Here is a 23495-nt window from a genome sequence, read left to right as displayed (position 1 = left end):
GGTCTGGAGTCTGTACTATGGGTCTGGAGTCTGTACTATGGGTCTGGAGTCTGTACTATGGGTCTGGAGTCTGTACTATGGGTCTGGAGTCTGTACTACGGGTCTGGAGTCTGTACTACGGGTCTGGAGTCTGTACTATGGGTCTGGAGTCTGTACTATGGGTCTGGAGTCTGTTCTATGGGTCTGAGTCTGGAGTCTGTACTACGGGTCTGAGCCTGGAGTCTGTACTACGGGTCTGAGCCTGGAGTCTGTACTACGGGTCTGAGCCTGGAGTCTGTACTACGGGTCTGAGCCTGGAGTCTGTACTACGGGTCTGAGCCTGGAGTCTGTACTACGGGTCTGAGCCTGGAGTCTGTACTACGGGTGTCTGTACTACGGGTCTGAGCCTGTACTACGGGTCTGAGCCTGGAGTCTGTACTACGGGTCTGAGCCTGGAGTCTGTACTACGGGTCTGAGCCTGGAGTCTGTACTACGGGTGTCTGTACTACGGGTCTGAGTCTGTACTACGGGTCTGAGCCTGGAGTCTGTACTACGGGTCTGAGCCTGGAGTCTGTACTACGGGGCTGAGCCTGTACTACGGGTCTGGAGTCTGTAGTCTGTACTACAGGTCTGGAGTCTGTACTACGGGTCTGGAGTCTGTACTACGGGTCTGGAGTCTGTACTATGGGTCTGGAGTCTGTACTATGGGTCTGGAGTCTGTACTATGGGTCTGGAGTCTGTACTATGGGTCTGGAGTCTGTACTATGGGTCTGGAGTCTGTACTATGGGTCTGGTATCTGTACTATGGGTCTGGAGTCTGTACTATGGGTCTGGAGTCTGTACTATGGGTCTGGAGTCTGTACTACGGGTCTGGAGTCTGGAGTCTGTACAACGGGTCTGAGTCTGGAGTCTGTACTACGGGTCTGAGTCTGGAGTCTGTACTATGGGTCTGGAGTCTGTTCTATGGGTCTGAGTCTGGAGTCTGTACTACGGGTCTGGAGTCTGTACTACGGGTCTGAGTCTGGAGTCTGTACTACGGGTCTGAGCCTGTAGTCTGTACTACGGGTGTCTGTACTACGGGTCTGAGCCTGTACTACGGGTCTGGAGTCTGTAGTCTGTACTACGGGTCTGGAGTCTGTAGTCTGTTCTACGGGTCTGGAGTCTGTAGTCTGTACTACGGGTCTGGAGTCTGTACTACGGGTCTGGAGTCTGTACTACGGGTCTGGAGTCTGTACTACGGGTCTGGAGTCTGTACTACGGGTCTGGAGTCTGTACTACGGGTCTGGAGTCTGTACTACGGGTCTGGAGTCTGTACTATGGGTCTGGAGTCTGTACTATGGGTCTGGAGTCTGTACTATGGGTCTGGAGTCTGTACTATGGGTCTGGAGTCTGTACTATGGGTCTGGAGTCTGTACTATGGGTCTGGAGTCTGTACTATGGGTCTGGAGTCTGTACTACGGGTCTGGAGTCTGTACTACGGGTCTGGAGTCTGTACTATGGGTCTGAGTCTGGAGTCTGTACTATGGGTCTGGTGTCTGTTCTATGGGTCTGGAGTCTGTACTATGGGTCTGAGAATGGAGCCTGTACTACGGGTCTTGAGTCTGTACTACGGGTCTTGAGTCTGTACTACGGGTCTGAGTCTGGAGTCTGTACTATGAGTCTGGAGTCTGTACTATGAGTCTGGAGTCTGTACTATGAGTCTGGAGTCTGTACTATGAGTCTGGAGTCTGTACTATGGGTCTGGAGTCTGTACTATGGGTCTGGAGTCTGTACTATGGGTCTGGAGTCTGTTCTACGGGTCTGAGTCTGGAGTCTGTACTACGGGTCTGAGTCTGGAGTCTGTACTATGGGTCTGGAGTCTGTACTATGGGTCTGGAGTCTGTACTCTGGGTCTGAGCCTGGAGCCTGTACTACGGGTCTGGAGTCTGTACTACGGGTCTGAGTCTGGAGTCTGTACTACGGGTCTGAGCCTGGAGTCTGTACTACGGGTCTGAGCCTGGAGTCTGTACTACGGGTCTGAGCCTGGAGTCTGTACTACGGGTCTGAGCCTGGAGTCTGTACTACGGGTCTGAGTCTGGAGTCTGTACTATGGGTCTGAGTCTGGAGTCTGTACTACGGGTCTGAGTCTGGAGTCTGTACTACGGGTCTGAGTCTGGAGTCTGTACTACGGGTCTGAGTCTGGAGTCTGTACTACGGGTCTGAGTCTGGAGTCTGTACTACGGGTCTGAGTCTGGTGTCTGTACTACGGGTCTGAGTCTGGAGTCTGTACTAATGGTCTTGAGTCTGTACTAATGGTCTTGAGTCTGTACTACGGGTCTGAGTCTGGAGTCTGTACTACGGGTCTGAGTCTGGTGTCTGTACTACGGGTCTGAGCCTGGAGTCTGTACTACGGGTCTGAGCCTGGAGTCTGTACTACGGGTCTGAGCCTGGAGTCTGTACTACGGGTCTGAGTCTGGAGTCTGTACTACGGGTCTGAGTCTGGAGTCTGTACTACGGGTCTGAGTCTGGAGTCTGTACTACGGGTCTGAGTCTGGAGTCTGTACTACGGGTCTGAGTCTGGAGTCTGTACTACGGGTCTGAGTCTGGAGTCTGTACTACGGGTCTGAGTCTGGAGTCTGTACTACGGGTCTGAGTCTGGAGTCTGTACTACGGGTCTGAGTCTGGAGTCTGTACTACGGGTCTGAGTCTGGAGTCTGTACTACGGGTCTGAGTCTGGAGTCTGTACTACGGGTCTGAGTCTGGAGTCTGTACTACGGGTCTGAGTCTGGAGTCTGTACTACGGGTCTGAGTCTGGAGTCTGTACTACGGGTCTGAGTCTGGAGTCTGTACTACGGGTCTGAGTCTGGAGTCTGTACTACGGGTCTGAGTCTGGAGTCTGTACTACGGGTCTGAGTCTGGAGTCTGTACTACGGGTCTGAGTCTGGAGTCTGTACTACGGGTCTGAGTCTGGAGTCTGTACTACGGGTCTGAGTCTGGAGTCTGTACTACGGGTCTGAGTCTGGAGTCTGTACTAATGGTCTTGAGTCTGTACTACGGGTCTTGAGTCTGTACTACGGGTCTGAGTCTGGAGTCTGTACTACGGGTCAGTCTGGTGTCTGTACTACGGGTCTGAGTCTGGAGTCTGTACTAATGGTTTGAGTCTGTACTAATGGTCTGAGTCTATACTAATGGTCTGAGTCTATACTACGGGTCTGAGCCTGGAGTCTGTACTACGGGTCGGTCTGTGACTACATAAAGGTCAGGGGATTGGACTGTTGCTTATTATGCTAACAGCTTCATAATGGCTGTCGCCAGGGGGTATATAGCTTGTGGTGTCTGACCTGTCAATCACACAAGTGTGCGTGCATGTGTGTACGTGTAATGTCTGACCTGTCAATCATAGACTCTAACAGCCTCATCACAGGCTGAGGAACGTCATTCATATCGTTATGGACATAGTCCCCGGTCGCCTGGGAGACGAACCATGAACGGGCTCAGTCGCTAGGCAGATGACCCAGGAGGGAGCTGGCTGCAGGGCAGAGGGGATGAGTGACCTGTTCAAAACAAGATGTCTTTTATACTTAACGTATCAGTTATTGGATCCAGATATGGATGAGTCCAATGTGTTAATGAGTCCATGACTGTTATTGGATCCAGATATGGATGAGTTCAATGTGTTAATGAGTCCATGACTGTTATTGGATCCAGATATGGATGAGTCCAATGTGTTAATGAGTCCATGACTGTTATTGGATCCAGATATGGATGAGTCCAATGTGTTAATGAGTCTATGACTGTTATTGGATCCAGATATGGATGAGTCCAATGTGTTAATGAGTCCATGACTGTTATTGGATCCAGATATGGATGAGTCCAATGTGTTAATGAGTCCATGACTGTTATTGGATCCAGATATGGATGAGTCCAATGTGTTAATGAGTCCATGACTGCGTGTTAAACTACTGCACTAAATGGAGCAACTGAATATTGTATAATTAGAAATCCGCTACATTATAAGCTGGTGTTAGCCTAGTCATCGAGCTATTCAGCCCATTGAGAACATTCATTTAGCTGTTATGGATGAGCATATCATTATTACCACTTGTTTAGTATTTCTATGAAATGCTCTGAGCTAATGGCAGTTGGTGTGAGTCAGAAGAGCTATTCAGGGAGAAGCTGTTATGGCGGTGTTTGGAGAGGCAGAGACTGAGCTTTTCATGTTCTCTTATCTCAGCATTTTGTTCAGCCCCGTTCTTATCCGGAGGAAGTGTGTGTGTGTGTGTGTGTGCGCGCCAGCGTGCGTGTGTATGTGTGCGTTCAAGACTGTGCAGATCTCTACTACTAGGCTGTAGTGTTCAGGTGTTGTCTTATGAACTGAGCAATGGCAAGAATCACTAAAGCCAAATCGATTTAATCTCCAAACCAAGTATTTCCTCACATTGGAACTTGCCCATATGTTCAAATATTGCTGCATTATTTAGGGTGACCTCTTCTACGATATGCTACTAAAAATATTGCAATATCTGAGGCAATCGTTTTGCGCCTTTAATGACTAAATCATTAGACTGCTATTTGTGAGATTATTTATGATATTAGTCACATTTTAACTAAATAATCTTCTTATGATGAAGAAATGTCTTAGTTAATTCATTTAGACTTAATTTTCAACATCTTGATACAGCCTGACTGATAAAACTGTTTTGATTTGTGAAGTTCAAATAGATTATAGATTATAATCGTCTTGCACTTCACAATATGTCATCAATGTTAAATATCACAATATTCGATTTAATCATATCGGCCCAACCCTAATATTATTACATTTCCTTTCATAACACAGGCTGTTACCATCATTGTCTATAGGAGGGCTGTTCAATTCCGGTCCTGAAGGGCCAAAACACTTCTGATTTTTGTTTCTACCTGGTAGTTAATTGCACTCACCTGGTATCCCAGGTCTGAATTAGACCCTTATTAGAAGGAGAAGATGAGAACGGGAAGTGTTTTGGCCCTCTAGAACCAACATTGAATAGCCCTAGTCTACAAATATGGGACCTGTTCTACATCGTATCCATTAAGAATAAAGGATTTAGACCCTTGAGTAAAACTATCCCACAGATTCCATTCTAATATAAGAGTTTTCTTCCTGTCCTTCTTAAAAGCCTTCCCTCCTTTCTAGTCCTGACTGCCTTGTAAATATGGAAATGAGAGAGGGTAGTAGACTATATAGTCAGTGTGGTGATTCACTGGAAGACGTGAAGAGACAGCAGAGACAGCACACTGGCCCATACAGACCGACTATGTCAAGAGACAAGGTGTGGCTCTGAATCCTAAACACTTTGTATGTGCAGCGGTAAGACACAACAATTCTTATCGGTGCCCCTGTTCCTTTTGGAGAACCAGAACTCGTATCACGTTTTAATAACTTTTTGAACCAAAGTGGAACGGGAGGTACTACAGTACCTGAATTTGACCAATAACAACACTGTTTTACTATTTCTAATAGGTGAGAAAGCCAATAAACTGGTGGTAATAAGCACTTCACAATGTTGTAATAAGGCCCCCCCCCCCTCCCCCCCCTCCCCGGGCCTTCAGCAGACTGATCTGGGCTCATCTCTCAGGTCTCTCTTGTGACATAATGGGATAACCAGGAAGAGAACTACAGAAAAGAGAAACACGAGTGCAGATTCCCTATCCAGACGTATTCTATCATAACTAGGCTACTGTAGGTCTAGCTACAGCTGAGTGTCTGTCTTCCCATGCAGCTGTGTAATAGGCCAGGATGACTGGTACTTTGCAGCGTTGCATTGCTGCAGAAATGGAAACTGGTCCTGTAAATCATTTTTAATAAGAGTGCTTTAGTAGCTGTAGGGGTTGGGGGACCCACGAATATGACGACGTATTCAGAGAGAGATGTGGTCAGACAGAAAAACCAGCATGCAGGGTCACCAGGTGCAACCTTCGCTTATGACAGTTATGAGATTAATAAGTATTTAATGTCATCCATTGAGGAATGATCTAACCTTTTTTAGGAACTAATATACATCACCTTCACTCCATGTGGGAAACCACAGGTTTGGTTTTCAATTTAGCCAAAAGAAAAGTTGCCATCTAGTGTTACTATAGTTTTGTTAAAGTTAGAGATGTCTAGATACCTGTTGTTCTTCACTTCCTTTAGACAAGACCCTCCTCTACTGAGCAAGACAGGAAGTTCAGTCCAAACGCTGATATCACTCCCTCCCTTATTAAATCTGCTCACCACACAATGTCAACACTGTGTCCAACGGCAACCATCAGTCCTAATTTACTCCTGGCCCCTCTTTAAAGTCAACATTTTGATAAGGCCTGTTTTTGGCACTTGAGATCACACAAGGTGGTATTATATTCATGTAATGAGGACGACAGGCTGGCTGGAATGCACTGTAACCGTTTAGTAATAGTCCACAGTTTCACACACTGACCTCACTCTCAAAGGGCAAAACTCTGTTCACAGCCCGGCTACTAACCAGATGTTCATACATTGTTTTGTCTATCTTGGTTATTTGCAGATTCAGGTGTCTGTTGTCTGGCTGCATATTTTCTCTTCCTCCACTGTTTGGGTACAACAGACCTGCAGTACTTGGGTACTAACAGACCCTAGCTAGTCTAGATAAACATCAACATCACTGTTTGGGTACTAACAGACCCTAGCTAGTCTAGATAAACATCAACATCACTGTTTGGGTACTAACAGACCCTAGCTAGTCTAGATAAACATTAACATCACTGTTTGGTACTAACAGACCCTAGCTAGTCTAGATAAACATCAACATCACTGTTTGGTACTAACAGACCCTAGCTAGTCTAGATAAACATCAACATCACTGTTTGGTACTAACAGACCCTAGCTAGTCTAGATAAACATCAACATCACTGTTTGGGTACTAACAGACCCTAGCTAGTCTAGATAAACATCAACATCACTGTTTGGGTACTAACAGACTCTAGCTAGTCTAGATAAACATCAACATCACTGTTTGGGTACTAACAGACCCTAGCTAGTCTAGATAAACACCAACATCACTGTTTGGGTACTAACAGACCCTAGCTAGTCTAGATAAACATCAACATCACTGTTTGGTACTAACAGACTCTAGCTAGTCTAGATAAACATTAACATCACTGTTTGGGTACTAACAGACCCTAGCTAGTCTAGATAAACATCAACATCACTGTTTGGTACTAACAGACTCTAGCTAGTCTAGATAAACATCAACATCACTGTTTGGGTACTAACAGACCCTAGCTAGTCTAGATAAACATCAACATCACTGTTTGGGTACTAACAGACCCTAGCTAGTCTAGATAAACATTAACATCACTGTTTGGGTACTAACAGACCCTAGCTAGTCTAGATAAACATTAACATCACTGTTTGGGTACTAACAGACTCTAGCTAGTCTAGATAAACATTAACAATACCTTCCCATGCAGGTTTACAACAAAGTGCTTTGTTCTCTGTCTGGAATTGAAAGTAATTATTCAGCTGCAGTTTGAGCTTACGGTGATCTGGGGGTCATTGAAAAGCAATAATAATCTCTGGTTTCCTCAGCTTTGGGTAAATGGGTGAGAGTAGAGTGAATGGTAAAGCACTAGTCTGACAGAAGGCCCCAGGTCTCTGGTTTCCTCAGCTTTGGGTAAATGGGTGAGAGTAGAGTGAATGGTAAAGCACTAGACTGACAGAAGGCCCCAGGTCTCTGTCAAAGGTGTAGAGACGGGGATAATTCAGGGCTATTTATTTCTAGCTAAATGGAAACGCAGACCTTTGTTCAGCTTGGCTTCTGTAACTGGAACACAGAACAGTATAAACAAAAAGACTGATAACAAATACAGCTCAAATGGCCAACTATAATCAACCTGTTATAAAGGTGTGTGTGTGTCGTTCTCTGGTGCTTCCGTAGTAGCCCTCTCTCTTGAGACAGCAGCAAAATAAAGCAGCTAAAAACAGCTCCTACATCCTTTTGAGTTGCTGGAAAACAGTTCTACCGTGTAGAGGTATCACGTGTAGAGGTATCACGTGTAGAGGTATCACGTGTAGAGGTATCACGTGGATCTGTGCTTGTCCACCATGAGTTCTGGTCGGAGAGGGACAGAGTGCGAGAGAGAGCCCATTTTGGACAGAGGAGGTATGGATGGATGACTGGGGCCACACTGGCCAACCCTGCACAGGAGTGCCATCGAATTCTACACTCACTGCAGAGACTGGGTAGGCACACCGGTTGTAGTGCAGTGGTTTGTTACCTAGTGGGAGCTATCCAGAAGCCTGTATCCATCTAAAGGCCATTGCTTTCATAGAGAACTATCCAACAGAGCATTAGAGGGGGAAAACACATCTAAAGACATGGGATCATGTGCCATTGGTACTCAGTGTTTCCTCTGGAATATATACTGAGGGTCATACCTAAGTAATTGATAATAGGAGTTCTCCTTCCGTCTCTCTCTCCCTCTCTCTTCCCTTCCCTCCCTCTATTCATCTCTGATGGCCTCTTTCATTTCCTCAGCCCTCTGACGGAACACCTCCTCGCCACGACCTCACGAGCCGATTGTTTCTCCACACCGGCTTGTTGAGGATAAAACAGAACAGAGGGTTGAGGAATGCTGCTTGTGCAGCCTGGTTCCAACAGGAATGTTTAGCTGGGTCAGATAAAGGACCTTAATTGAATGGAGGAGGAAGTGCAGGTTCAGCACTAAGGACTTCTCCTCATGTGGGGGCCAGGGCTGCTGTGGGCTGCTGTGGTCTGCTGTGAACTGATGTTCTTGTTCATGCAGAGGCGGTCGATAACTGGTGATGTGGAAGTTCGGTGAGAGCTGTTAGATTCTTGAATTCTTCTTGTGATCAATGTGTTTTTAATGATTTTAGTTGATCTGAGAATGCTGATAAGGCATTTTGGTCTCTATTGTGAAAACTCTGTGTTCTCTGACTGTTTTACATGTCCTGAATTAACCTCAGTGGAGAATAGCAGTGCCTTTGAGCCTATTCGGCATAGCCTACCCTGGCTTCATAAGAGCCAGGTTGCATTGTCTGCTGCCCTACCCCTAGAGAGAGACCCTGTCTCTCACACATCACATGACTGAACTATACTTGGGGTGCAAGTTGTCCTTGTCTACAGGGCAGTAGCATTTCTGTGTGTGTTCAGTTAGATCGCTGTGTGCATTACAATTACTGTCCCACTAGTGTGATGCAATGCTCTGCTATTTATAATAGCCATTGGCATTTATGTCATTGGCATCAGGTGTTATTTTGTGACGTGGGGTTGTTGTCATTTTCGGGTGTGTGTACGTGTGTTTGACAAGCGGTTTCATGTGGAGGGCACTAGATGGCGCCACCTTCTCTCTGCCAGCTCACTCTGGTGTCAGTGTTGTACCCAGGGGAGTCTGAGGACCAAGTGTCTACAGTGCTATGTGCCTCAGACACAGGAGCACAGTTTGAGCAACCATGTGTTTTCCTGTCTCACTTGTTTTCCATTTGATGAAGGTCTGTTGACCAAAGGTTTACCCAGTAAATTACTCAAATTTGTATCTGATCTAAGTGCATCTGATTTACATCTGACTTTTTCCCTACTGTTCCAATTAGGAAACAAGACTGTTCTTGTCACAGAGATGCAGAGGCCATTTGGGGAGTTCCAATAACATGTATCCTGTCTGTCAGTGAATAGTAGTTTCATCATCAGGTATGCCATTCTGGCCCTGTGCCGGATGACCCTACAATGTAAACTGGGAGGAGCCAGGCATTTTAATTATGTTTGGGAATATGTTCTGGTGGAGTCTCCAAAGACAGCTGTTTATTATAGTGTTATCTAGTCTGTGTGTGTGTGTGTGTCATCCCAACTCTTGGGGCATGCTGTCAGCTCCTTCAGACAATCCTGATTATCAGTCCCTGATGAGAGAGTTTTAGGGAGGACCAGGGCCCATATTTACAAAGTGTCTTAGAGTATGAGTGCTGTTCTAGGATCAGTTCAGCCTGTTAAATCATAATGAATAAGAGGGCAGACCTGGATCAGCACTCTTAAGACGCTTTGTGAATACAGGACCTGGACTCCTTTCAAAAGACTTTCAATACTACAGGAAGTAGTATTGACACCACAGGAAAGTGGGCATGGCACTCCAGTCTGCGTGGAAATGGGAATGCCCCCCTCTCACCCTCCAGCCGGCCCTACACATTTCTCACAGCTTTACAGGATCTTAGTGGGTTTTTACCATCCTGTATGGTCTGTATAAGAGGATACTGTCTACTGCTTACAGTATTCATTGCACTGTCTATATGTTGGTCGCTGACAGTGATGATCCTGTAGGTTGGGATCTGGATCTGGTAGTGGTCCACAGTATTCCAGACAGCCTCTCCTCCCAGAGGCTGACTGTGAATTCCTCTCACAGCAAATCTGTCTGTCTGTCTGTCTGTCTGTCTGTCTGTCTGTCTGTCTGTCTGTCTGTCTGTCTGTCTGTCTGTCTGTCTGTCTGTCTGTCTGTCTGTCTGTCTGTCTGTCTGTCTGTCTGTCTGTCTGTCTGTCTGTCTGTCTGTCTGTCTGTCTGTCTGTCTGTCTGTCTGTCTGTCTGTCTGTCTGTCTGTCTGTCTGTCTGTCTGTCTGTCTGTCTGTCTGTCTGTCTGTCTGTCTGTCTGTCTGTCTGTCTGTCTGTCTGTCTGTCTGTCTGTCTGTCTGTCTGTCTGTCTGTCTGTCTGTCTGTCTGTCTGTCTGTCTGTCTGTCTGTCTGTCTGTCTGTCTGTCTGTCTGTCTGTCTGTCTGTCTGTCTGTCTGTCTGTCTGTCTGTCTGTCTGTCTGTCTGTCTGTCTGTCTGTCTGTCTGTCTGTCTGTCTGTCTGTCTGTCTGTCTGTCTGTCTGTCTGTCTGTCTGTCTGTCTGTCTGTCTGTCTGTCTGTCTGTCTGTCTGTCTGTCTGTCTGTCTGTCTGTCTGTCTGTCTGTCTGTCTGTCTGTCTGTCTGTCTGTCTGTCTGTCTGTCTGTCTGTCTGTCTGTCTGTCTGTCTGTCTGTCTGTCTGTCTGTCTGTCTGTCTGTCTGTCTGTCTGTCTGTCTGTCTGTCTGTCTGTCTGTCTGTCTGTCTGTCTGTCTGTCTGTCTGTCTGTCTGTCTGTCTGTCTGTCTGTCTGTCTGTCTGTCTGTCTGTCTGTCTGTCTGTCTGTCTGTCTGTCTGTCTGTCTGTCTGTCTGTCTGTCTGTCTGTCTGTCTGTCTGTCTGTCTGTCTGTCTGTCTGTCTGTCTGTCTGTCTGTCTGTCTGTCTGTCTGTCTGTCTGTCTGTCTGTCTGTCTGTCTGTCTGTCTGTCTGTCTGTCTGTCTGTCTGTCTGTCTGTCTGTCTGTCTGTCTGTCTGTCTGTCTGTCTGTCTGTCTGTCTGTCTGTCTGTCTGTCTGTCTGTCTGTCTGTCTGTCTGTCTGTCTGTCTGTCTGTCTGTCTGTCTGTCTGTCTGTCTGTCTGTCTGTCTGTCTGTCTGTCTGTCTGTCTGTCTGTCTGTCTGTCTGTCTGTCTGTCTGTCTGTCTGTCTGTCTGTCTGTCTGTCTGTCTGTCTGTCTGTCTGTCTGTCTGTCTGTCTGTCTGTCTGTCTGTCTGTCTGTCTGTCTGTCTGTCTGTCTGTCTGTCTGTCTGTCTGTCTGTCTGTCTGTCTGTCTGTCTGTCTGTCTGTCTGTCTGTCTGTCTGTCTGTCTGTCTGTCTGTCTGTCTGTCTGTCTGTCTGTCTGTCTGTCTGTCTGTCTGTCTGTCTGTCTGTCTGTCTGTCTGTCTGTCTGTCTGTCTGTCTGTCTGTCTGTCTGTCTGTCTGTCTGTCTGTCTGTCTGTCTGTCTGTCTGTCTGTCTGTCTGTCTGTCTGTCTGTCTGTCTGTCTGTCTGTCTGTCTGTCTGTCTGTCTCTGTCTGTCTGTCTGGCTTCTTAATCTACATATTGAGGACAATGACTCTGGTTAAGCCTATGAGTCTGTCTGAATGCTGCTGAACTGAGAGAATCATGTTCCTGCTTCAGTTCTGGACTGCCTTTATTAAGGCATTACAAAAGACTGAGATAATGTATGCGGCTCAGTCTTTCTGCTGTGCCCATTCATTTGAGTTTTAAACCTTGCTGTAAAATGGGAGGGAATAGCGTAATCTGAAAAACCGAATTCCCTAAGAATGAGTAATGCATAATACCAGACAGATTATGGTAAATCTTTTATATTATGGCCTAGTACGGTGACTGACTAAAGTGTGTGTCTGTGCGCGCGCGTTGTATCCACATTGCGAACATTGAAATGTATTTGAGGCTGTGCATCCCTATAGTGCCCTGTCCCCACAGATGCATGTGACATGTACGTACACACACACACTGGAAAGACTTTTCTTCCCCACTGCAGTACCACTCTTGCCCTGGTACTGCCAGCTGAGATGCTAGGAGGGTTGGATGGGGGCAGTGAGCGGTGCTAGAGTCTGGGGCGCCTGCAGCCTGTATGAGTACTAAGTGATGAGCTGTGCTTAAATGAAACTCTTCCTTCCAGACTGTTTGACCATTAGTGACACAAACGTGTGTGTGTGTGTCTGCACATGCATGTATCTTGCACAAGCACAACATCTGTGTGTGCATTGTGGAGCAAAGCTGTGGCTGTGCAGAATGAGGACAGTAGGGGCTTGTTTAAAAGGAGACAGGGCAGATGTTGTAAAGCTTCCAACAGTGCAGCATCTCTCCTGAAGGAAGGAGTGACAGGACAGCGCTACTGCTGCATCTAATATACATGGGCTGCACACATTGGTCAGAACTGAGAAAGGGGTGGGATTATTCAAATATACACCACACAGAGTGGTTGACAATGAGCCAAGGGGCATGCAAAACAGAGCCCTGAAGTCTGTAGCAAGGGGTCTGGTTATGTAGATTTGATATCAATTGATTGGATGAGGGTAGGAGAAATGGGTGTGTTTATGTACTGAGGTGTATTCTGTGAGAGGTGAAGTGACAGTAAGACTGAGGAGCTTTTCAAGGCCTGTTTACCGTCTCCTCTGATCTGTCTCTTTTGATTTGGGTTCTGTCTTCTATTGGGGGCTTTTATTTTTATGTCATTGGGGTCCCAAAGGAGAAAATGGCAGCAAACTCTGAAACAAACAGCGACTCTGAGGTATGTGTGTGTGTGTGTGTGTGTGTGTGTGTGTGTGTGTTTGGTCTGTAGTGTTTACTCCTCCACTATAGTGGTAATGAAACTATTTGTCTTTGTCAGCATTGCCAGCTTCTCCCCTGAGCATATGAGGTTTACCACTATATCACACAGTCTGCAACACAACACTACAAGTTGCCTTCAGTCAGTTTGGTATAAATATCAGTCGGTGTGTGTGTTCTGTGTGAGCATAATTCTGCATTAGACTTGACATTCTTCCTCTCAACAAAGATTTATACTGTGAAGTGCTTAGTATGATGTGCATAGCTTCCCATGACTCTAAACACATGTTGGTTGTTGTCTTGTGTTCTGGCACCACTGCAGCTGGGTGCTGGTTGCCCGTTGTGAGAGGGGAGGCACCAGTCTTTCATAGGGATGTTAAGATGTCTATATTGATTAATGTAACAACAGCTGATTGCACTGTGCGTGTGTATTGGTTTTGGAGCGTTAGCCCACCTGCTGCTGCGGCAGTGCAGATGTTATTGACTGGGACTCTCTTCCTGTCTGATGGTGTCAGTTTAATGGCCTTTTGCTCAAGTCTTAGAGCACCAGTCTACTGTAGATGTGCTGTAATATATATGGGTACTTACTCCCCAACCCTGTAACTGATTATATGTAATCTGATTACAAAAAAATGAATGGTTACGTTACCAGCAAACAAATTGTAATCATATTACAGATACTACAGATGCCGCCTTGGCTCTTAAAAAAAAATAAAAAATTCAGAAGGATGTTTGTGAGAATATACATTGACACAACACTTTCAATTCAACATTTTCAAAAAAGGCGCAAGTTTAAGTTTGTTCCACAAGTCAGATACCACTATGATGACACACCAAATGCATTTGATGGATCATTTTGTCTTCTAATGCCTCCTTAAGGGAAAAGTGATCCAAAAGAAATCAGATTACATTACTGAGTTTGGTTAAGCCAAACGTTACATTACTGATTGTCATTTTGGACAGGTAACTAACAACTGTAATGGATTACATTTAGAAAGTATGTAGGATGAGCACCTGACTTCCCTTGGGCTGTTCTGGCAGAGCTGTGTGTGTCTGTATTGCCCACCCATCTCACTCTCCATTCTTTCTCTTTAATAGCCCAGTCTCACACAAACACACAGAGCCCTCTGTACTGATCTAAACAACCACAGCATTCACACAGAGCAGAGCACACATGTTCACTACATCACCACCTGCACCTGGGTAAGCCACAAGGGTGAACCTCACTGGAGTTGTTGTGGAGTTGTAGTTGAGTTGAGTTGAGTTTATTTTATTTTTACAGGGACAGTGCACATTAATCAACGTTTCAGTAAAAGTGTCGGTTTTAGCCAGCCGGCTAATTTTCAACCGCAGTCCCTGGGCAGGTTATTAAAAACAATTACAATATAGACAACAGCAACATAGGACAAGCAAGACGTAGCATACAGACAGAGCAACATAGAACAAAAAGCAACAAGACAAAATTCATAAAAGCAACAAAGTGTTTCCACACCTCACAAGCTACAGACAACAGACAACATGGAAAGTGACAAAACACAGCTTGGGACCATGTTTACAAATCTGATTGACCTTTAGCCATGTCTTCAAGCATTTTGTGAAAGTGTGATATGTGGTGCAGTTATATGTGTTCTACTCAATCATTAAACCAAACACAAATATATAAAGTGCACATCTTTATAGTTGCAGAATAAATGGCCTTTGCTGACCATATGTCAAAAGTGAACTCTTTATTGTGCAGACAATGTGCAGACATTTTCAAGGGATTTCGCTCATAAATGAGATTGAGGTAATAGCCTAAGTTCCAAAATGAGTGTTTTTATAGGTGATTTCCACAGAACTAGAATTAATTATATTTGGACGTTCTGAGTCTACTGTATGTATGAATGTGTCACACCAGACTGGCAGGACTTTGGTGGCCAATGGGGCATCTCCCATCTAGTCTGCAGAACGTCCCGTAAAATAGAGTTTGTATTCCACAGGGGCGTTGAAACCTATCATTTCACTTTAAGATGCTGTAAAATAAAGCATTTCCTCCAGGACGGGGAAATGAACATATTCTGAAGTAAATGCATAGTCTGACTATACTCACGCTTAATAAAGTCATTTTCACATCTGGACATTGAACGATAGCACCATAATTACTCTACTGTAGTTTTAGTAGATAGAAATAAGTGTGCTGACTTTTGAATTGCAGTAGAAATGTGCTTTCATCGCTTGAGGTCAATAACAACATGCTGTACAGTTTCTTTATGGCTCGCTGTGGCTTGTGACTGCACTTCCCATGTCTACACACACACATGCAGGTTGGCGTTTTTTGTCATTTAATCTTGTTCTGGAGGCAGCTCTGCAGAGTGATCACTAGCTGACACAGCCACAAAGTCATCAAATCGGATTTGAACCCTAACCTTAAACACACTGCTAACCCTAACCTTTTAATTTGTACAATATAGCACATTTTAACTTTGCAGCTAAGTGGAAATTGCTCAGTTCTGCCTCCAGGAAAAGACTCATGGCAATAATCGTCAACCTGCCATACACACACTCCATGTCCTATGGAAAGCACTAAGCTGCCTGGTCCTGAGTGCAACAGTAGTGGCAGTTAAACCCTCTACCTCGCTCCAACAGTAACAAAACAGGGTATTGTTGCCAACCACAACTACTGTTATGTTGAATTTGGTTTCATATCCTTTCATTGTTTCTCTGAGACTGTATTATATAGTCTAACCATCAACCTTTCACTCCGTCAATCTGGAAAAAACTTTTCCCCTTTCGTTCCCACATCCCATAATTTCTTCCCCTTTTTTTGGACTTAGTTGATGGCATGCTGACAATGGTCCCTTTGAGGGCAGACCGTAAGTTGAAGTCCCCTCCTAAAGGTTAACATTAGCTTCTTCAATAAGCATGTGAAGTAACCCACAACATGCCATTTCTGAAGTCCTTATAAGAACTAATTAAAGATGATTGAATACCTTCCACAAAAGTGGGTGCCGACTGAATGCATTGTGTGCACCGCCACGGACCAGAGTGAAATAGTTCAATTGTGGCTTCACTATGGCATGTTGTTACTCCTAATGACCTGAACTAAAGGCTGCAGCTGTTTTACCTGGGGTCCAGTAACATTAAGGCAGTTTTATATACAATTTAAAATATTACATGACATTACTTAACACTTTTCACAACACATTAAGTGCGTTCCCGCAGGCCACTACTCTGCTACCACATATCTACAATACAAAACTCAGTGTGCATGTCTTATCATGTATATGTGTAAGCATGTGTCTGTTCCTCTGTATGTGTCTCTTCACAGTCCCAGCTGTTCCATAAGGTGTATTTATCGGGGGGGGGGGGGGTTACTGATACTACTGCTTGCATCAGATACCCGATGTGGAATAGAGTTTCATGTAGCCATGGCACTACGTAGTACTGTGCTCGTCCAATAGTCTGTGTTTGACTTTGGTGGCATGTCTTGTGGGGTATGTATGGGTGTCCGAGCTGTGTGCTAGTAGTTCAGACAAACAGCTCAGTGCATTCACCTTGTCAACACTTTTTACAAAAACAAGTAGTGATGAAGTCAATCGATCTTCCACTTTGAGCCATGAGAGATTTACATGCATATTATTGTTATCTCTAAATGTACATTTAAGGGCCAGCCCGTGCTGCCTTGTTCTGAGCCAATTTCAATTTTCAGAGGTCCCTCTTTGTGGCACCTGACCACACAACTGAACAGTAGTCCAGGTTCAACAAAACTAGGGCCTGTAGGACCTAGAGCACTGGTTGCATCACTGCCTGGTACGGCAACTGCTTGGACTCTGACCTCAAGGCACTACAGAGGGTAGTGCGTACGGCACAGTACATCACTGGGGCTAAGTTGCCTACCATCCAGGACCTCTACACCAGGCGGTGTCAGAGGAAGGCCCTAAAAATTGTCAAAGACCCCAGCCACACCAGTGATAGACTGTTCTCTCGAATACCACATGGCAAGCGGGACCGAAGTGCCAATTCTAGGACAAAAAGGCTTCTCAACAGTTTTTACCCCCAAGCCATAAGACTCCTGAACAGGTAATCAAATGGCTACCCGGACTATTTGCATTTTGTGCCTCCCCCCATAGTCATTTTAACTGTACATACTACCTCAATTGGCCTGACCAACCAGTGCCCCCGCACAGTGGCTAACCGGGCTATCTGCATTGTGTCCCGCCACCCACCAACCCCTCTTTTACGTTACTGCTACTCTGTTCATCATATATGCATAGTCACTTTAACCACATCTACATGTACATACTACCTCAATCAGCCTGACTAACCGGTGTCTGTATGTAGCCTCGCTACTTTTATAGCCTCGCTACTGTATATAGCCTGTCTTTTTACTGTTGTTTTAATTTCTTTACTTACCTATTGTTCACCTAATACCTTGTTTTGCACTGTTGGTTAGAGCCTGTAAGTAAGCATTTCACTGTAAGGTCTACACCGGTTGTATTCAGCGCACATGACCAACTTTGATTTGATCTGTCTTGATGATGGTGTTAAAAAGGCAGAACAGCGCTTTATTATGGACAGACTTCCCCCCATCTTAGTTACTGTTGTATCAATATGTTTTGATCATGACAGTTTACAATCCAGGGTTACTCCAAGCAGTTTAGTCACCTCCACATTATTTATTACAGCATTTAGTTGAGGTTTAGTGAATGATTGGTCCTGTAGAGATTTTTACCCATGACATTTTTCTTCAGAGAAGAGAAAGCTTTTTGTTGTGTTGGACTGACTGCTCTAAAATCTGTGGAATTAAACTTTTAAGATGAGATCAAAAACGTTCATAAATAATCATCAACAGCTGACAGTGCATGTATTCAATTTCTGACTGCAGCTTATGAATGTTCCACAAGATCTGCAGAAGTATTTTCCAGTTAAGTGCCTTGGTTATTGCTCAAGGGGCTGGCCACCGCAGCAGTATGCCACCTTGGACTTGAACCAGCAACTTTCTGGTTTCATGTGGTTGGTATGCACTAACTGCGTATGAGACCACCAGGTTTATCTTACTGGAGGTGTCACTGTATTGGTTTTACTGTGGATTTTTTTTTTAAGCTTACACTAATTGGGTGAAAATGAATAATTATTTCTACTAGTAATTGTGGTGAGAGGCAGTAGTGTGGCCTATACCTGTTACGGATATGAACTGGATCAGGACCCAGGTGGGTCCCACTGATGTGAGCCTTTGAGCACGTAAGTTAATTAGATGACGTATTCAGCTGAATAAAGGGGAAACGTGTCTTACCAGTAGGTTATTGATACAGTACTTATGTAAATGTCATATTTTTTATATATTTGCAAACATTTCTAAAAACCTGTTTTTGCTTTGTCATTATGGTGTATTGTGTGTAGATTGAGGGGGGGGGGGGAGTATTTAGTCAATTTTAGAATAAGGCTGTAATGTAACAATGTGGAAAATTCAAGGGGTCTGAATACTTTCTGAATGCGCTTTATATTATGTTATGAACATACAGCTCCAAGTTCTACAATATGATAGAGACATTTCCATGAATGCTACTGATTTCTTCATCAGATGTGATCTAGGTGGGACATGCAGTAGGACTGTGGTGTCGCGTGGTTTCTGGTGTCGCGTGGTTTCTGGTGTCGCGTGGTTTCTGGTGTCGTGTGGTTTCCTCAACCATAGGCCGGTGTTTTATAGCTAGCCGATAATGTGTTTTTGTAAGCTTATTTGTGTATCAGCCTCTGGAACTATGTTGAGCTCAGGTGCTCCGCTGCAGCCCTGTTGGGTGACTGGGGTTTCAGTTATACGTCCAAGAGACCATTCAGATATATAGCCTAATTTGTTTGACTGTGTGCTTTAGATTTCTCCTTCAGAATTTTCTCAAAGGAAAAGTGTAACTAAATCAAATGGAACAAGAAGTTAAATTAAGATGTAAACGTAGAGTTTTGACTTATTTTGCCAAGACAAATGTTGTCAATGTGACTATCATTTACATTACCACAGCCTGTTTGTCTATTCTTATTAGTTGTGATTAATTCAGTTTGACTGATTCTCTCTTACTGTATGTAGTCAACTCTTCCTTTCTTTTTGTAAGGCATTGAGGTTATCTTATTATGTTGAACCAATGATAAGCACATCAAAGGAATCTAAAGGAAAGCAGAGCTGCTAACATGCACGCATTTTGCGTGCCAACATGCATGCATTTTGCGTACCAACTACGCAATTCTTTGTCCATGTACGCAGGTACGAGATCCGAGTTAAAAACTTCTTAGGGATAGGCGTCCCGTCAACGGGGCAGTTGTAAATCATGCAGCGCCGTGTGTCACAGATTTTTAGAGAAACAACAAATGTTCGTACATATAAGTGTCTTATATTGGCTGAAAGCTTAAATTCTTGTTAATATAACTGCACTGTCCAATTTACAGTAGCTATTACTGTGACAAATGGCATGCTATTGTTTGAGGAGAGCTCCTAACAACAAAACACTTTTTTTCACCATGATAGGTTTGATAAATTCACCTCTGAAGGTGAAATGTCTACTTACCTTCTGAAATCTTGCTCTGATTTGTCATCCAATGGGTCCCAGAGATAACGTGAAGTGTTGTTTTGTATAGCATGCACGATCGATTTTTGTATTTCCACTCATTCAATTTGAAAAGGAATCTGTGAACATCTAACCCTAAACGTTGTTCAACCAGTCAAATCACATTCATATTTATTCCTCGGAGATCCTAGAAGGTAACCAGACTTCCCTATATCATTAGGGGTGTAGTATATCCTATAGGACACCACATTTGGTCAGAGAGCGAAGCCTTCATGGCATGCCGATGACACGTGTGGTCTTCACTTGATCGACTGTAACTTTGTCAAATAAGCACCAATCAGGGTCACACAAAGCTAGCTAGATAGCCAATGAGCTGGGCTTTACGGGAGTATCCCATAAAGTATCCCATACGGAAACCCTGTATCTGTCGCAAAATGTAGCTGCTAACCTTGTGCGACAGCAAGCCTTTTCCTTTTGGACAAAAATGATAAGAATATGAAGAGTAATGAAAACTGGGTGTTTTTGCAAATATTGAACATATAATATGGCTACTAATACTGGAAAAGCTAAATCAAAGTCCAAGTATATAGATTTGACTATATTCTTGCTTAAAAATGTCATGTAAATGTCTCCTTCACGATTTGCTCAAATGTACCTGGGTGACTTCACACTAAATGTCATGTAGTTTTCTCATACATAATTATCCGTCTGAAACTTTGCACATACACTGCTGCCATCTTGTGGACACCGTCGGAATTACAACCAGTGATGGCTAGATGTGGGACCTTTTCTGTTGCATTTCAAATATGAGTTTTAAATATAAGTTTTAAAAAGTACAAATGAATAGTGCCTGATTTTATTATTATTTGTAATTTGTTTTTATTGTTTACATTTGAATGAAAAATAAATTCACTGAGTAAATCTAACATCTCTATTCTCGAGCTGCAACACACAGTTTGTGTCAAAGGATTAATACATCATTATTCGACGTAGCTACCTCGTGTCTGCACCTCCTGTTTATGATGCTGAGTTTTCCGACTGTCAGCTGTACGTAAACACATTGATAAATCCCTTTTCAACTCCGTGTGTTGTGGAAATGTAAACACTAATTGTTTCAAGCTAAGGTTAGCGAACATAAAATAGACATTCAGTGGGCTCCAAAGTACCAGCAGTTCACTCGCATTTGCTAGTGAAATAAATTAAATGCAAATCCGAAAAAATACTGGTCGCATTTGTACGAGTGTGATGTACATTTAATTCTGCGTTGTATTTACCACGTAACATTACGAGGATCACGCAACCTGATAGACAGACTGTAATTATGATCCACATCATTAAAAAGCATTACAAAAGTATAAACAAAAGTAAATCTAAACATCTTGGCATTACATGGAGTCAGGAGTTTAGAAGACTGTGCGATGAAGAGTGAATGAGTGTCCGGTATTAGCTATAGAGGCAATGCTTCTAAAAGGCCTTTGCACTAGAGTTGAGGTTTTATCAATTTAGAAAATCTCAAATCATGTATGCGCCGCAAAGAAATACAATTAGGCACGTTTACAGCGTTCAGATTCCCTTTGTGATAGCCAGTTTGCGGTCAGTGTCGATGCAGTCTTTTGTTTTTATGTTTTCAAAATGATTTTGCTTTTAGTGTTGATTAGGAACTGTGCCTAAAAAGCCAATACTTGTGAGCTGGCCCTAGTGATTGGCCCTGTTTGAGAGGTGACAAGCGTTCCACTACTTCAGAGACTAAACTCTGAGGCATGTGCTAACACAAACGTTTGCAGATAATTTTCTCCATTCTTCACTGTACATGTAATGGAATAAACATACAGACAATCTGCTAATTCCACAAAACATATCATTATTTTATGTTCTGTATCTTGTGTTTTTCAGAGGACTGAACTGAACCAGGTGTGATCCATAATGTTTGTCTAAGAACATGAATCTCCAATTTGCCACGAGTGTCTGGTACTCTAAAAAGTTGGACAGGGTTGGCAGGTCTGGGAAAGTTGCATGAGAAATGTCCAATGTATTTTCCCTACAAAGCACTGTACATGAGATTAATGGATGGATTTATTCTAAACACAGTTGCGTAACAGGCCTAGTATTATATTTGGCTTTGGGGGGGTTGCAGCAGTTCAATGCATAACTCTAAAGTCATTAGTGTATGCGCGTCTCCCATGAAGGCAAGTGAACAAGTACACACAGGGTAGAGAATTGGGAGAAGGGAGATGAAGGCTCAGAGGGAAAGCATGCATGTGTGACGGATGTTACCCAACCTCTCTAGATGGAGCTGTAGATTTACAGAGAGGAGATGGGGGAAAAAAACATCATATTTGCCCTCCATCCTCATATCCTGCAGCAATGCAAGAGGGTAGGGAGGGGGGGCTGTAATCCCAAGGTTAACCCACTCCAGAGTGCTCTGTGCCAGGCATGCCAAGTAGCCCTGATGGACGTGCTGCCGAGGCTGACTGGGTGATGTCATCAGTCCAACTCTGCTGCCTGATCGTCACTACCACTATTGTTCTGCTGTCTGTGTTAAGGCTCCATTTATATTCAGTATGATCTGAGATTCCTCCTCTTGCTCTCTCTTTCTAGTTATCTCTCCTCTCACTCTTGTTTTCTCTCTCTCTTGAGATGCCGTCTCTTTTCTTCTCATTTTATGTCAAACTGTTGAATGAAGACCTCATGAGACATCAGTGTTTTTAGGCAGCAAGGCAGGCAGCCAGCCATGCAGGCTGGTAAAGTAAGGAGAGTTCCATACATCTACAGTGAAATTCCTTGATCGTCATCCCTTTAAATCTGTTTCAGCTGTGGCTACGGTCTCCTAAGACTTTAATGCTTAAGATAATCATACACTCCAGTGCCTGACAGCCAAACTGATACTGTGTGAGAGGATAAATCTGTATTCCTCTCTTGTCTTAACTTGCAGGGTAAATAATTTGCTCGAGAAGAGCCAAAGTGGGTTCTTAGTGGAAAATCTATGTAGTACAGAGATGAGTGGCCTTAAAAGTTGAAGTGAGTTGGTGTTATTGGCATGGTATGGGTTGGACAGCCCAACCTTGTGAACCGTGATGGGTGCGTGGGCCGTGGATGGATTTCATGTCTGTGGCGGATCGGACTAGGAGCCCCAGGGCGGTGGGGCAGCCAGGCAGCTCGATGGGTTTCATGTCTGTGGCGGATCGGACTAGGAGCCCCAGGGCGGTGGGGCAGCCAGGCAGCTCGATGGGTTTCATGTCTGTGGCGGATCGGACTAGGAGCCCCAGGGCGGTGGGGCAGCCAGGCAGCTCGATGGGTTTCATGTCTGTGGCGGATCGGACTAGGAGCCCCAGGGCGGTGGGGCAGCCAGGCAGCTCGATGGGGCTGAAGGACAGTGTCCTGGTTCAAAAGGATATACAGGCAGGGGATGCTTGCCATTCTCCAGACTGGTTCCCGGTGAGGGCATGAAGAGCTGCTTGAGAGGAGGCAAGAGAGTCAGGCTGTTACATCTCATACAGGGTACCACAGGTGAGGTACCACAGGTGAGGTACCACAGGTGAGGTACCACAGGTGAGGTACTTCAGTAGAACTGGTGAGTTATTGTCCGGAAGAGGATTGCTTTTAAATTGAGTCTGGTGAGGTCTTTTTTTAAATTGAGTCTAGTTGGTGTGATGATGATAATGATTGATTACAAAGACTGCATTTTCTACTTGCTTCCAAGTGGTGGATTCTCTGCAGTTCAAGTGAGGGGCAGACATGTTCTTCAAGTTTTGAAATGGTGGAGCAGAGAAGTTTTCACAATCTGACAAATATTCTCACTGTGTGCCAAGTAAATAAAAAAAATTGATCTGAGAACCATTCCACACAC

The 23495-nt window shown here is 44.4% G+C and overlaps 1 protein-coding gene across 3 annotated transcripts in view; it reads left to right on the top strand.

The window, feature by feature from the left end:
* The window catches only part of LOC110503875 (septin-4), an 86471-nt gene that overhangs the window by 48679 nt on the left and 14297 nt on the right, over positions 1–23495 (top strand). The window contains exon 1 of one of the 3 annotated variants that reach the window (XM_021582449.3): positions 12898–13077. The exons of the other annotated variants lie outside the window; for them this stretch is intronic. Within the exon in view, the coding sequence (XP_021438124.1) occupies positions 13042–13077 (36 nt within the window). The 5' untranslated portion in view covers positions 12898–13041. Of the gene's footprint in view, positions 1–12897; positions 13078–23495 lie in introns of those variants that run through there. 3 annotated transcript variants of the gene reach the window in all.

This window comes from Oncorhynchus mykiss, chromosome 24 (genome assembly GCF_057628025.1).
Source record: "Oncorhynchus mykiss isolate SJ-2025 chromosome 24, ASM5762802v1, whole genome shotgun sequence".
In the NCBI taxonomy this organism is placed as follows: domain Eukaryota; kingdom Metazoa; phylum Chordata; class Actinopteri; order Salmoniformes; family Salmonidae; genus Oncorhynchus; species Oncorhynchus mykiss.
Note: the sequence above shows the minus strand (reverse complement) of the source record. Positions and strands in the feature narration are given on the sequence as shown.